This window comes from Lupinus angustifolius, chromosome LG18 (assembly GCF_001865875.1).
Source record: "Lupinus angustifolius cultivar Tanjil chromosome LG18, LupAngTanjil_v1.0, whole genome shotgun sequence".
NCBI lineage: Eukaryota > Viridiplantae > Streptophyta > Magnoliopsida > Fabales > Fabaceae > Lupinus > Lupinus angustifolius.
Window position 1 is genome coordinate 3704392 of NC_032026.1, and position 17258 is coordinate 3721649.

The window sequence follows — 17258 nt, forward strand, 5'->3', positions numbered from 1 at the left end:
CATAAAAAAACATAAATATCATTAAAAAAATTCATTTCAAAACAGACATACACTAAATAAATAAAAAACTATCATTCACAATAATTCATTCATGCATGCATACATTCCTCATACATTTTTTAAATTAGCTATCCATATATGTATTTTAAAAGAAAAAAATACATCATTCATACATTCTCTTATTTATTCACATATTCATTCATTCACTCATGCATCAAACAAAATTTCATGCATTCATTCATGTAAAATAATGCATATAACTTAAACATTTATTCCTTCATTGATGCATTCTATTACTCACTCATAAAAAAGAAAAATAAATTATTTAAACACTCATTGACTTATATCTTCATATATTCATTAAAAAGAGTACATTAATCATACATTCATTCATTCATGCAATCAAAAAGAAAAAAATCATTCATTAATTCAATCCTACATTCAAAAATAAAAAAATCGATTGACTTATTCATTAGTTCATCACATTAAAAAATAAATCTTCATTAAGTCGTTTATGCATTTATTCATTCATTCAATAATTCATGCATACATTATTCATACATTCATCTACTCATTCATTAATACATGCATCCTTTTAAGAAAAATAAAAAATAAAATATATATTCATTCATACATTCACTTAAAAAAATTAAAAATACAATGATCATACGTTCATCTACATTTTGTTCATTCACCCAATCATTCTAAAAAAGAAGAAGTTGTCATTCATGTATCCAGAAAGAAAAGTAATCATTCATTGAAATAGACATTCATTCATGTATAAAAATTATTAAGCATTCATTCACACATGTATACATGTAATTTAAAATATAAACACATTACTCATACATACATTCACTTATGCATACATTCATCAAAAAAATAATAAATAAATGATATATTCATTCATACATTCATAAAAAAAATGAAAATAAATTATTCAAAAAGAGAAAAAAATCATTCATTCATGAAAAGTATATCATTCATACACATATTTATTTATACATTCATTCGTGCGTAGATTCAGAAAAAAAACTTCATTCAAAGATTGTATCATTTCATTAACCATTTTTTATCTTCATTCATCATCATAAAAATAAAAAATAAAAATGTCATACATCTTCCTATATGTCATAACCCTCCTGCATTCAAAGTCATACATATCATAAATTGCATTTTCCAACAATCTCATTCATTCAAGGAAAAAATAAAATTACATGCATTCCAATATCTCATGCATCATCAAAAGATTTCAATCCTTGCACCATCTATACATCCAAACATATGCATTGTCATACATGTTTCTTGCATTTCATGCATTATTTTAAGTTGTAGGTTGCATCTCAATTCATGTAAGATGATAAAAAAAATCACTTCATGCATATCATGCATCAAAAAGAAATCATTTTTTGTATCCATTTTATGATCTCACTGCTAAACACACTCATCAATGGAAGATTGATTTTAAGAGCAAGTATGTTAGACTCGACTGAAAGTCATCAATATTGAAACTAAAGACATTCAAAAAGATAGAGAATTCCCAATTTGTGGTTGAATCCATACTCGATAATGCATTATCTTCAATCCCAACAAAGTTGGAGACCAATCTGAAAAATTCTCTTCACTTGAGGACCACAGTCAAGGTTAAACCATTCAAGAATTCACTTAGAAAAATATACTTTCAAATGCATATTTTTTTAATAAGTATATACTAAGGCATTGATTTACAAATTTCACCATCTTATACCTTACCGTACTAACTCCACTCACCATATTTTTCCAAATAACACAATCAAATAAACCCAAATAAAATTAATCTATGCATTAATATGAGATATTTGATTAAAAAATGATTCAAAAATAAAATGGAGGATGATGCAAATGTAAGAACCAAAAAATGATGTACATCTTCAAGCAAATTTTTCTAATGACACAAGACATTTTTTATAATTCCTAAACATCTTGGAGATATCTCTAGTTACCCCATTTGAGCCCAGACATCATGAAAGGAGATAATTTTCGAATAACTCTTAATATTTCAATACCATAGGGAGGGTAGCTTTTCAACAGTTTTCCTTGACATTAAATTATTAAAAAAATATTCTTTTACATCAATCATGTGACCAGAGGATAAGAAAATACAAAGAATGTTCCTTGCTAAAAAAAACAAAAAAAAAGAAATAAAAAAAGCCCGCTGAGAATCCTCAATTAATATCTCAGGCAAAAATTTGGGCAAAAATGCAATAGCAAGGATCACAAAAGGAACCCTTCATGAAAAAATTATCACCTTAATCATAGGCCATCCTTATCAAAACCTGAAAATTTTTCTTAATAGTTGAATGTCATGTTTTAAAAATGTTGAAAATAGGATAGAGAAGAAAGGTGAATGGTGGATATGGGAAACACAAATTTTGAGCATTATATCCTTTTCTTGAAAACCCTTAGTCTAGCCACGATACAAGCATAAAAAGACCTTGTTGAAGACTTATTCGCCTAAGATATGCATCAATACCAACAACAAAAAAATTGTTGACTCCACAAATCTCGTAAATTTTTGATAAAATATCTCATCTTTAATGCATAAGTTGACATTCATTATCACCATCATCATATCAACACAAGCAAAACACACATTAAATGTCATCAACTACAATCAAAGCTCAACATTTTATCCTTCATAACTTCACCATCACTCATAAGCCAAACCTAAATTCAATTATATCATCATCATCGCCACCACCACCTACTATTAACCAAACCCAAAGTGAATTCTATCATCATCACCACCATGTCTACCCAAGCCAAACCTAAATTGAATTCTATCATCATCACCACCACCATATCTACCCAAGCCAAACCCAAATTTTATCATCATTACCACATCACCACTCATAGCCCAAACACTTACCAAAATTTGCATGATCATTGTTTTAAAAAAGTTATGCATGAAATAAAGAGCAATAAAGCCAAAAGAAAATTGGAAGCTTCTCAAACTGTGACAAATTTTAAGATGATTCATGGCTTAGAACTTGACAATCTAAGCTTACCAAATCAATATGGATATAAGAATGACTCGGGTTATCTCACACTGGGACAGTGGAAAGTCACAAGAAGATCAAACTAGGGCAAATTTTGGTGTTGATCACATTTTCTAGTGGAAAGTCAGAAGAAGCCAAAACTAGGATAGTTTTTGAGTTGATCCCATTTTCTTGTGAAAAATTAAAAGGAGCCCAAAATTGGAGCAATGCAGAAGTGATTTCTCATGATTGTATTAGTTGAATCAATCACAAGAAGTTAAAATCTCTCAATCAGACACAAGAAAGATCTTCGATTATCAAGTCTCTTGAGGAAAGAACGGCTAATTGTTCAAAGCTTCTACTTTCCATCGAGTCAAGACATCTAAGGGTGTTTAAAAAAAAGAGCAAAAAAAAGGAAAAAAACAAAACAAAAAAAAACAAAAGAGTCTTAGGTTAAAAACCCACATGGACAACCTAGAAAAAGGTGAGTGGTCCTAAGTCGAAAACCTACAAAGGAAACTTAAGATCATAATAAAATGAGAGAATCCCGACAGATGCCTACATATGGTATTCTGGGCAAAAATTAGGGAAAAATAAATGAACACCCAAAGTTTAAGACTTGTTACTGCATATCATCAATCATCCAAACAAGGGCAACTTGTTGGAGAATCTAAGTTGTAGCCTCCCGAGTGAAGACAAGAGTTCATAACAATCACACTGGAGCATTTGTTATTGTTACAAAAAAACATCAACACTTTTGAGAGAAATTCTATGCAAACCTACACTCGGGCAAAATAGTTGGGTTTAGTCATTGTCATCAAGATCATACTGAAGCGGTTTATGGATCACCTTAAGGGAAAGACATCTTCAAGTAGACTGTGGCAGATTTTGATGAAAGAAAACTACGGTACCAATCAACATCAAGCAACAAAGACCACTTCAGTCGAGTCTACTAAAGGTGATGCATTAGAACATTTGTGCACGGGTCTTACTCCTCATTCCATTCAAACAAGATATATAATACTCATATCATACATGACATATATACATTAAAGCATAACTATATTTTTCAATGCATAGTCACATTTATATACCAATCATTATAGCGCCAACAAATAAACAAAACATTGCTTAATCATACATTGTACATGCATCTTCATATTATTCTTCCAATAAACATAAACAAATATAATAATTCATTGCATATAACTAAACATTAAAATATGCATATCTACATTATTCTTCCAATAAGCTCAAACAAACTAACAAAACAATGCATATAATAGAAAATTGAACATTTTTACAAATAAAACATGACAACAAGTATTTTTCAAAATATAAAATAATTTTGAGAAATAATCAAAGATGGAGAGAATGTCACCCCAAATACCTCTTTCTTCTCAAATCATCTTTGAAAGGTTGCGTTACGCCACTTCTTTTCAACCGATTAAATCTCAAAATCGATTAAATTCTATTTTCTTAATTAAATAAATGACGAACATTAACCAAATAAAAACTTCTTTTTTACCAATAAATAAACTTGCAAAATTATATATTTTTGACTAAAAATATATTTTCTTTAATTAAAATGCACTCAACCAATAAACATTTTTCTACTTAAAGAACTACGTAAGTCTTGACCCCCTTAATAGGGGTACGTATGACCAAAGTCAATATTGTCAGACACAATAATAAAAATAAATAATTTTTTTCTTCATAATACTTAATTAATTAATCATAAAATTTAATAATAATAATAACAATAATAAAGTCATATATTTTAATGAAGGGTACCGCTTAAGGCGGGCGGGTAGGGTGCTAATACATTCCCTACTTTGTAACCGACTCCCGAACCTGGATAACAAAAATCCAAAAGCCCAAGATAATTGGGCTTAAAAGATTTTTCTACATTTTTAACTATAAAATGTAGTGGCGACTCTAAATAAAGTCGTGCAGCCGAAAATCGGGACGCGACAATCTGAAAATGATAAATAATGTGGAGCTTCTCGATGAGTTTTTTCTCTAGTTTTCAATGGCAAGAGCCTAGGTTTCAATGATGAGAGAGGATATATATCATGGAATATCCTATTAAAACATTATCATTTTTTAGAATATTTATAATCAAATTAAATTGTAAGCCCCTTAAAAAATCAAATAATAAGTATAAATCACATAATAATAAATAAAATAGATGTAAATATTGAATTGAAAACACAAAACTAGATAATATTTGTCTAGTATAGTTAATTCATCATATTAATCCTTGAAATATAGAAATTACTTATTTAATCTCACAAAGTATATATCCAACAATTATTTTAGCCCACACCACGGATTAAAGCAATAAAGGCAACAGACTTTTAATGACTAAATTGGTTGTCACACACTTCTAGAAAATAAACACGTAATTTCTATTTTTCAAAGATTAAAATGTTAAATCTATATTGTCAGAAATCATAGTGGATATTTAGTAGTAAAAACATTGATTGACAGATTAACAAATCTTTTGAAGAAGAAGAAAAAACTAATTGAGTGCCATGCTAATTTTGTACTCATAAGTCGTAACTCTCATGGTCGAATTTAAAAGCTGTCTCCAACCTTTATCCACTAAAGAAGACAATTTGAAAAAAAAAACAACTGTCCCATAAACCCATCACCTCATAATCTGTATTTAATTATGTTTTGACACCGGTGAACCATTGATCTAATAGTTTGGTTTCCTTAAATCCAAAAGATCAAAAGTTAATAATGATACGATTTCTAATATCAATAGAAGTTAGGAGGGATAGACAAATATCCATCCCAAAAACTATGGGATTAAGGCTGAAAATGGGTTAAAAGAGTAGGTTAGACTTTACCTTAAACAGACTGTTGAGTTATTTAGCATATGAGAGTATAGGTCTGTCATGTTTACGGAAAAAGTCTAATCTAATATAATATATTATATAACATAGATAATATGGTTTTGATAGACGGTGTTACTTATTTCCACACCTACATAAGGTGATGGATAGACTCAGTAGTAACAAGAAAAATTATGGTTTGACCCTTTTACCATTATACCCCACGCATCTTTTCTATTTGATCACGAGTCTCCTTATTGCTTCTTTGGTCTCTATCATTTCATTCTCCCATCTTCTTTTATCCCTCTCCGATTCACATGTCTTCTGACGGCAGCGGCGGAAGCGGCGGAAGCGGCGGAAGCGGCGGCGCCACTAACGCCAACGCTTCTCGTCACCAATATTTCTGCTACCAGTGCAACCACACAGTCTCCATCACTCCCTCCTCCGATCTCGCCTGCCCCGATTGCAACAGCGGCTTCGTCGAAGAAGTCGAAAACCCGATCCCTCAACCACAGCCCTTCTCCTTCACCTATGAATTCGGCGGCGGCGGCGACGATCTCCCTTCCCTCTTCGGCGGCCGATCTCCTTTCGGCGACGCCGACGCTTTTAACCCTCTCGTCTTTCTCCAGAACTACATCCAAACCCTCAGAGCCGGCGGCGCCAACGTTCAATTCGTCATCGATAACTCCGCGTCGGGTCTTCCGGCGAATCTCAATCTCGGCGATTATTTCTTCGGCCCCGGCCTCGAGCAATTGATTCAGCATCTCGCCGAGAACGATCCCAACCGCCACGGTACACCTCCGGCTTCAAAGAAAGCCGTCGAAGGGCTCCCGGAAATCGCAATCACAGAGGAATTGCTGGATTCCGATTCGTCGCAGTGTGCTGTGTGTAAAGACACGTTCGAGCTAAATGAAATCGCTAAGCAATTGCCTTGTAAACATATTTATCATTCTGATTGCATACTTCCATGGTTGGAATTGCACAATTCTTGCCCTGTGTGTCGTTACGAGTTACCGACGGATGATCCTGACTATGAGCAGAGGGCTCAGGGTGGTGCAGGCGCGGTCGAGGGTGCGGTCCAGATAAATCAGAATCAGGATCAGTCTGCTGCTGGAGATAGCTCACAATCGCAGTTGCAGTCGCCAAGGGAGCACAGGTTTAATGTGGCTTTGCCTTGGCCGTTTAGACAATTTTATGGAGATACAAGCAATGTTGGGACAGGGAATGATAATAACACTGGTGGGGAATCAAATCCTGGAAGTAGGGGAAATCAGAATTTTGAGTCAGGAACAGGACAAGAAGATCTGGATTGAGTACCACTATTGATGTTTCAAATGCAAGTATGCTTCTAAATTCTGTTTCTTTTATTTAGTTAGCTGCAAATTATGCTTTAATTTATTGTGTCATAGTGTTGCTTCTTTTAATGCCTGAGTCAAATGATGATACAGGTTTAAGCTGCTTATTTGTGCTCTTGATTTGATTTTGGATTGATGTAGATGTAATCATAGTGAAATCCATTTTTAGTTTTACCCTTTGCTCTTTGTTTGAATCTCCTGACATGTGAATTGGGCATTGGCCTTCTGAAAGTTGCTCTTTCTGGTTAGAAGTTAGATGATTGTTCTATGTTTAGTCACCTGTTTAGATATGATTAATAGGTGTTGTTGGTGTTGCCATTGAGCTAGCAATGACCAAGTATTGGGAACTTTTTATGCAGAAAATAGTTTCTCGTGCGGTCCTTTGGTGTATTTGGTTGGAAAAGAACAATAGAGTCTCCAACGACACCTTTTTGACTCTTGATTATGTCCAGGATAGGGTTGCATTTTTGGCTTTGCTCTGGTGCAAAACCCTTTGGTGGTGTTCATTTGGTAGATATGCAGAGAGACTGGCATGCTTTGGTGCATGACCCTTTTGCTTAGCTTCTGGGTTTTTCTTTTTTTGTTAGGAGGATTTCTTATCCTCCTGTAATATTCTTCCTTCTTTTCTAATAATGTTTGTTTTTATAAAAGTTCCTCATTTTGGTTGGAGGCTCAATTCATGAGGAGTGAGGTTCTTGAACTTTTCAATTTATGATTATGCTGCTGCTACTTTATCATACCTTACTTTATCTTTGTACGTTGCTTGGTTATATTAATTTGGGGTGAGTGAGACAGCTTATGATGGTGAATGATGATTTTGCCTTGGTGGGCGCATTCACTTCATTGGTCAGTATTAAAATTTAGAGAATAATGTATCTCCTTATATAAGGAGATAGCTTATCTCCTCTAGCCAGTAAAAATGTGACATGTGTGCTATTTTGTTTATTTTTTAAAATATTTTTATTGAAAATGATGAAACATGACACATGTCATGATTTCACTGGCAGGAGGAGATAACTTATCTCCTTATACAAGGAGATACTCCATTCCCTAAAATTTAATATTCGAAGACATAAGTTCAATTTATCTTCTCTTATACAGGTATATCTGACTTATTAAAGCGAAGGATGTAAGTTAAGTAGTGCATGCTTTATATCTGGATTTTTTTATTATGCATCTGACTATATATTTAAACTCGGGGAAGCATGACATATGCTAGAATGTAGATTTCAATGATTCACTGTGAACCGTTTGTTACATAGCATATGAAACAAAGTGTATATTTCAGTAGATGATTTAGCAAACTGTCTTGCCAGTGTATGACTCCATACTGCATTATTATATTTGCTTCTGTTAGTGTGCTGTGCAGTTATATCGGCTCAAACCTCAAATATGCATTTGGTCCTTATAAAATTGGCTTTGTTTGATTTAGTCCCTACATAACATCTCACATCAGATTAAGTGTGTCCAAAGTGGCAGAATAAGGTCCATGTAGGACAATAGCATGAATTCTTGGAAGGCACACTATCTGAAGGATGATATGAGGGAAAAGGTTAGTTTTTTGAAATTTCAAGGACCAAAACCGAAGAAGGTCTATTTTTTGGGACTAAATATATTTTAAGCTTGCTGCTGAAATATAGGCAAAATTGTAGTGTTGTTTACATTGGAAGGTGATCTTTATAGATGATATGTGATTAAATTTTTATTGTTCTTAGATCTGGTTTCACAAGTCATAACTCATAAGTTTGAATATGAGAATAGTTACTTGTTACATCCCTCACGACATTATTGGATGTTAATTTTTTATAGGTAGATGGAGTGTGGACATTTCAAACATGGATCTGGGTCCATGTCTGATGTATGACCCAACAAAAAATTTGTTACCTAGACATGGCAGTATTCCTTCATATCGCGTAACACATCAAGGATATTATCAGCTAGTCCAGTGAGATTTTTATGTTTTTTTCCAGATAGGACTTCGTAAGAAATAAGTTGATAATTAGTAGGATTCGAGATCAGATCATATCTTCAAAATTTGCTGTCAAATAGGAAACTTTTGATGTTATAACTTATAAGTGGGTATGCATCAGAAGTAGTATTTTCAGAATATTTGGGTGCTGGTGGTTCTTTGCTGAAGTACCCATCGCATCTCCCTTTGGAAACTCGTCTAAGCATCATTTTTCTGTTTGGTTATTATTAGCATTTCTACCAAACAACAGAAGCTAGCATTAGCTGTGCTTTGGGACATCACAGACATGCCATATGCATCTACAATAAACACTAGAATCTCTTATACTAATGCCTTCTCTAGGAAGTTACTAGAATTCCATTTCAAGGTTGTCACCATTCCCCTTCCCTAAACTTCTTTCTGAGTAGATACTTTCAGTGAATAGTTTCTACAACTTGATCTTCTTCGTTTATATCTCTTTTATTGGATTGGACAATTTGTTTTTAAAATTTGATAGCTAGCTGCCCCCCCCCAGAAAGAAATCCTGATACACAGCGTCACATGATTATAGAGGGAATGTAGTCAAGTATCTTTTAAGGTAATGTACCTAGTTTAGTGGGATTTCCCAGATGATTCTATATATTGCTCAGTTTTTTTTTGTTTTTTATAGCTTTTTTTAATTATATATATTGCACCTTGATTTTTTGAATAATGTAGTAATGAAATTATATTCTCCATACTCCGATTATATGGTACTAACTATCAAGCGCCGATTCTCCTTCATCTTAAATGAAAAATCAGCAGTTTCATAAGCTTTTTACCAATGGTTAACATTAATTGGTACTGGAGCTTTCAAACATGTCTCTCCAATGCAAACGGGCATTGGGGTGGTGATGCCTAAATTGCAGTGTTCGCCTGAGACTAGTCAAAGGCTAGTGCACAGCCAACCTGTGTGGGTGCCAAGGCTACGAAGCATGTTGGGATGTTAGGATCCAATTGCAAGGCATGAGTGCATGACATTTGAGTCCCACATTGAAGGCATGGGATTCTGATGTGTGGTTTATATGGTCTTGGGTTCTCAAACCACAACAGCTAGCTTTTATGTTGTGGTTCTCCCAAGGTCCAAATCATCTGCCTGTGAAGCTCATAAGATAAAAGGGATAATAGTTATCCTAGAGGAAATTGATGTTAAATGGAAATAGAAATTGTCTTTCTTCTCATAGCAAAGAATGTAGTGAGGTGCAAGTGGATATTTGCCACAAAGATGGGTGGTGGTGGTGGTGGAAAGAAAGACTAATACAAGGCAACACTTGTTGTGCAAGCTATACCCAAACTCATTGTATAGACTATCAGGAAAACTTTGCCCTTGTTGGCAACTTGGGCTTATTACCTTAATATTGTAGTTTTCCAAACTATTTATCCAAAATGGGGTTGTTTTAAAATTAAGTATCAATTTATGGGTAGTCAAACAAAATATTTACCAAATTCTGGGTACTCAAACAAACTATTTACTAAAAAATGGGACAGCCCAAGTCATTCCATTTTCAATACTCTTTTTGTATGACATGTATCGAACACAAGTTGGCCCGTAAAATTGTTTTAAAAAAGGTTGTAACTGGCAATACACATGTCATTCAAAAAATTATCAAAAAATGAGTTCACTTGGACTGCCCCATTTTTGTAAATAGTTTGCTTGACAATCCAGAGTTTGGTAAAAGAAATTGTTTGACTGCCCACAAATTGATACTTAGTTTGGAAAAAAGCATTATTTAAGTAAATTAGCCAAATTGAGTTCTACTAGAATTGTTCTCTCACTGAAGGACCAGGACCTACACCAAATGGATGTAGGGATGGCAGCGTAACCCGAACACGTGGATACCTGCTTGAATCCTACCCGAATTTAACAGGGAAAACCCGTTTTGACTGAGTTTGAGTTTTCCCATTTTCAAATATTGGGTTCGTGTTTGGTATAGGTGATGCCCGTACTCGAATTATATATTAAATTTGAAATTATAGAATTATCCTATATATATAATATATGCACAACACTAAAGGGCAAAGAGGTCCATTTAAATGATAAGAGGACATTTTTCGGGTCGGGTTGATACGGGTCTGGAGATACTTGAAACCCGACGGGACGGGAATGGTAATCATTTTTTCAGCCCCATTGCATTGATCAGGTTTGGAGTTCGGGTTCCGGGTTGGTATGGAAAAACCTGGCCCCGATCCGCCACATTGCCATTCCTAAATGGATGTTAAAGATGCCTTCCTAAATGGAAAGATTGAAGAGGAACTTCATATGAAACAGCCCCCTGGATTCAATGTAGACAATATTGATACAATATGTAGTTGAATAAATCCCTATATGGACTAAAGTAGTCCTCAAAAGATTTAGTCACTGCTATGAAGCAATCTATTAGATCAATATTGTTTTGAAACAATCTAGGGATGGTAAAAGGATATTCTTGTAGTCTGTGGATAATTTGGTGATAACTGGTGATGGCACTCAAGAAATTTGCAACCTCAAGAAATATTTATAGGAAAAAACTCAAGTAAAAAGACTTGGCCATAATACTTCCTTGGAATGGAAAAGCTAGAATCAAGAAAGACAAACTTATCTCCCAAAGGAAGTATGCTCTCTATTCGTTAAGACGAACATGGAAACTAGGGTGCAGAGTGCAGACCCATAGGATCCCTAAGATTGAAACTACAAGCACATGATAACTAAAGATTATCCTCCGGCTGCAAGAGGTAAATATCAATGCTCTGTAAGTAATCTGCTTGACTGATCTTGCTAGACTAGGCAATTGCCTATCATGTTAGTAAAGTCAATTTGTGCTCTCCCAAAAGGAGACATCTTGATATTGTCAATCAGATTCTTCGCTCTCTTAAAAGTACTCATGAAAAAGGGTTATTATTCAGGAAGAATGAATTCCGGGGTGTTGAGTGTTTTGCTAATGCTGATTGGGCAGGATCAGTTGAAGATACAAAGTCCACTAGAGAGTCGTGTGAAAAAGTATGGTGAAGTGTGGTGTCCTAGAGAAGCATGAAATGTTCTGTTGTTGCAAGAAGTAATATTTAGGCAAAATATTGGGCAATTTGCCCAAGGGTCTATGAAGCTGTTTAACATGATTGGATGAAGCATGTGAGGACTGACATCATTAAAAATGGGACATTATTTAACCAAGTTGAAGGAAGCTACTGTTCTAAAGGTGGGTATGACTGATGTCTATCCCCAATTAAAAGAACGAAAGTCATTAGATACATAGCATCACCAGATTATAGGGAGTGTAGTTAGTTTTTTAGTTACTGTTTGTTATTTAGTGAGATTTCCCAGATAATTCTGGGAATGCCTAATTTTTTATTCTCCTTTTTAGCTTTCTTTTGACTATATCTATTGTACCTTGCTTATCTGAATAAAGTAGAGATTGAATTATATTTTTCACTTATTATATATGGTTTTCACTTATACAAATTGTCATGGCCAACATAAATTATGATTCTCGTCTTTGTTGTGTAACTTTATAGAAGTAGTGGTTGTTATTTTTAGGGCCCTATTCCTTTTTAAAAGCATTCAGTTCTTGAAATTGTTTGCATGAGTTATCTTCATACTGTGTTCAACTTTTGATGCTTTCTATTTTTAATTTTTTGTTCAACTTTTTGAAATGATATCCTTTTTCTAGCTGCAATGAATAGGATACTTGTATCAAAATTTTATCTTCCCATGCAATAATTCTGGAACCCTCTAACCAGTAATATTCATGATGAAGAAAGCCGAGTCTGATCTAAAAATTTGATTAGGTGTTCTGGACTAGGATTTTTTAAACTTTTGAAGATATGTATTTGGGTGAATCTAATTTAGAAATAATTATTGCTTTCACGTGGTATGAAGATCCTCTCCATTTCCTTATCTAACAATTAGCAATTCTTGAAACAAAAATAGAATCAATTTTAGAGATCTCTCCATTTTCTTTGATCTGAACTCTTCCAAATGTCTTTAGTCATTTATTTCAATCTTTGTCCTGCAGGATGGTATAATATAGTTTTTTTGGTATAACGAAGGGTATCCCTCACTCTATATAGGTAAGGAATTAATCCCTTTCGGGATGTGCGACTTTCCTCCCAACAAGTGTCATTCTCAGGAATCGAATATTTGACATTTTGGTCTATTTGGAAATCCAACATGCTCTTACACCACTTAAGATATGCCTTATTGGTTTACAATATAGTTTAACAACTCTGCTTTATCATATTCTTACTTAAAGCTAATATTATACTAATAATGGGATTTTCACACTTCTTTCCCAAGCAGGTATGAAGAGGGTTTCAAATCTGCTGGCACTGTTTAATACAATGTTGAATTTCAATTATGATTAGTGGCTGCTGCAAATGATATATTTGGTTATAATAAACGTAGATAATTATCCATCTCCATTTTGGCGGTTAGATTCTTTATAGATTGATCATAACATGTATATTATTGGTCCGAATTTTTTGTAAAATATTTACTGTCTGAAACTTGTCTTAGTTGGTTCAATCGTTCTATAATTTGTGTATCATCTTTTTATGTGTTGGACAATAGATTTGTTTTAGATAAATATGTGTTGCTCAATAGATTGTTTATGATATTTTCATGTGTTGGCCAAATAATATATTGTTTTTAGGGAAAAAATTTGAGTTTAATATTTATGTATTGTTAGTGTTAACTTTTTTACACTCATAACACATGATTCACCATTTATTTATATTACTTTTGTTTGAAAGTCAATAATGACTAACATATGAATAGTGGATGATATATCAACAGTATAAAAAATAGTTACATTATCAGTCTAAATATATTAAATCCAAAAAGTATATGTATTGATGAGTTCTATATCATTCATTATTCATACTTATTCATAATTAACTATTCAAATGAGTAGTCCAGACAAATAATGGACAATGTAGTTATTGTGTTTAAATTTTTATATTAACAATATATAAATATTACAATCTTTAGCATAGTTTCTCCTCCTTTTTAGATAATAATTTAAATTTCATAAAGCCAATTTGTAGGCTTTGAATATGACCCCAAATATAATGATTATGCACGTTAGACTATATGGTTTTTCCAAGCAAAGTTATCAATTTTTAATTATTATATTATCTTTTAACAAACTTGATATTAGAAATTGAAGTTGGGTATGTATCCCAAAAAAAGAAGAAATATAAGTTGGGTCATTATGGCTGTTAGTTTGGTTATATCACATAATTTTTTTTGTTATAGTTACTTATTTTACTTATAAAATCCCAAGTGCATCTTTGGTTAGGGTTAGATGTTCAATAATTCCCTAAACTACTCTTTAACAATAAGTACATACTTTGACCAATCTTTTATAATTTGGATGACGTTTCTCTGTATGAATCTCCACCAAACTTGATTGAAACTGGCTATTGTTAAATAATCTTTTTCATGAAGTTCAACACGTAATAGCCACAATCTTTATCGTTTGCTTGACAGAGTGTCTACAATTAAAATCAAGTAAACATATGAGTATAAGCTTAATTGAAATATGGATACACTAAACATACAACTGTTTGAGATGACTTGTGTCAATACTTTTATATAAGACCATTTGACATTAGACGATGTTTTTTCTAGAATGAACATATGCTCAGTAAATTTGCAGTCCTCTAAACAATAGAAAAGGTACTTAATTACTAAACAGCTAGGAAAGTGAAAGTGTATCTAAAAGTTTAAATGAGTATCACTTAGCTAGTAAAAGTTTCTCTCTTAGCGGTATAGTTGTTCGGATCAACATGTTTCAATGAGTCAAAGTAGTATACTTCTTCTTCGATCTGATTAATGGCAATCAAAATCTAATATTGCCTAACAAAACATATGCACACAGTTAGAAAATGTTAAGCACAAACATACTAAAGACAAACATACAAAAGACAGTTAAAAATGTTTACCCGATATTAAAAGGTGCAAGAAATAACTCTGCAACTTCTCTATAATTGATGAGAGTATCTACCACATATTTTGTCTACTGCTCGATCTTCGTTTTGTCATTATTACTCGTCACCAAATTGATAACATGTGGGGATAAGAACATCACATTCTTTTTATCTTTCAAAATGAAATTTCATACAAGTACCTAATATATAACACAAATATTTGTTAATTAACACGAATGATTAAATGCAAAAGTGATAAGTTAAGAAAGTATAATATACCTGATATATACACATGCAGTGGTTCCACCTATCCAGTCATGTTCATATACATCTCGGACTTCATTAATGCTAATGAATTCTTGGATATCATTCCTAAAGACTTCCTTGGAAATTGATATAATCAGTATATCATCTTCTCCCAAATGCTTTACATGCTCAAACAACTCAGTACAATAGTTGGTATTTTTGGAGCTCAAATCCCTCAAAGATGACTTAGTAGACTTTGACTTTGGCAACTTAGTTTTTGGTTTGCTAACCTTAGACTTCACCACCTTAACCTTTTTTGGTACATGTTCAACTAGGCAAGGCGACGTCATTGAGCTATCTAACTCATTTTCACTAGGTCTAGAGTGTACATTTTTCCGAAATATTCAATACATAAAATATATCAATTAAAGATCAAAATATATATAATATGGGTGAACATAAAGTGATAAATCATGCCTTAGAAAGAACTACATGTACAAGGTCTATTGGCAAAACCACATAAGTGTCCATAGCCACTTTCACTGTCAAGATATCCTCATCGAGAGGAATTGGCAGCAACGTATCACCATCAATTGCAACATCAATCGAGACCTTCACACAATGGTGTGGGATAGGTGCATTATGCAGCATAACATCTGCTGAGTTCTACACTTTACCGACACCCACTACTTGCCTGGATGGACTATCCAGTAACAGTTTGCAAGTACTGATTCCCTATATGTTTGTTAGAAGGTATAATTAGTTTACGACTAAAATTAAACTAAATGACAAATAAATTAAAATTAGTTAATTAAATTATCTAAGGAAATGAGAGTGAGAATATTGTGATGAGCATGTGTTTAACTCTTATTGATGCTATAAGGAACATTTCCAGCAGCTTGTTGATGACACTCAGCTTCCTTCAACTTCATTGAATGTTCGAAATTATTGAACTATTGCATGAGGGTATCCAATTGGTTTTGAATCTTATTCAATTGGGCTTTGGTTGCACGTTTTTGATGGGTACAAATGTTCGTTTGCTAACCCCAAATACGGTAGAGTACTCAGGCAGTCCTAGTATTTTATCAAGTACCATTTGATTATCTAGAGCCTGTAGCTCCCCTCTTTTTCATTTAGGGCAATATGACTAATCAAGAAAAAACAAACATAATGTTAATTAAGGACATTAATAAATAAAGTATGGAAATCAAGTTTACTTAAATGATCGATGATCACTTACAACATAGTTTGTCACTTCTTGAACATGTTCATTATCAATGACACCGTCCTTGTTCTTACGAGCATCCACCCATAGAACATTGAGGTCTATTGCATGTGCAGTCGAAGGTGTACCGTTTTATTCCAGCTGCCAAAACATAACCGATAATAATGTAATTAGATATATGGAGACAAAACCTAGCCAATAATGTACTTACAAATTAATAATACATACAATTTTTTCCTCGATTCCTCTATATCCCGCTAAAGAAGTTCGGTATGGATACAAAAGCTTAGATGCCCTCTTGCGGTTTTCATTACATAATTTCTGCTAAAACAAACAATATTAACATCAACAATCCTATATATGTATATACAAAATCATATATAAGAATAAAGTCAATACGAAGAAGATGATTTTACCAAGAAAGAGTCATATTCTATGCGCGTAGTGACAATGACATTTGCATATTTGGTAGGAGATTTGAGGTTGACATTTTTAACACCCCAATTTGCTTATAGGAAAATAAGTAATTTCAAGGTAAGATTTATGAAATAATATTCAAGGTAAGGTAAAATTTTCAAAGAAGTTTTATAATTATTCTTGATCCTCATAAATTGTGTAATAAGTAAAGTCTCTTAGTATAGTAAATCATTGTTTCCCAAGATAATATTAAATAATGTATTT

General features: G+C 33.1%; 1 protein-coding gene across 3 annotated transcripts; it reads left to right on the plus strand.

Annotated features, from left to right (window-relative positions):
- Window positions 6102-13675, plus strand: LOC109333167 (E3 ubiquitin-protein ligase RING1-like). Of its 3 annotated transcripts, none has more exons than XM_019568490.1 (2): window positions 6102-7200; window positions 13473-13675. In XM_019568490.1, the coding sequence occupies exon 1, from the start codon at window positions 6178-6180 to the stop codon at window positions 7171-7173; it is 996 nt and encodes a 331-aa protein (XP_019424035.1). In that variant the 5' UTR covers window positions 6102-6177; the 3' UTR covers window positions 7174-7200; window positions 13473-13675. The 3 variants fall into 3 exon arrangements, with proteins under 3 accessions (XP_019424035.1, XP_019424036.1, XP_019424034.1); XM_019568491.1 differs by lacking the exon at window positions 13473-13675 and adding an exon at window positions 7575-7996; XM_019568489.1 differs by having other exon boundaries at window positions 6104-7200; window positions 13476-13675.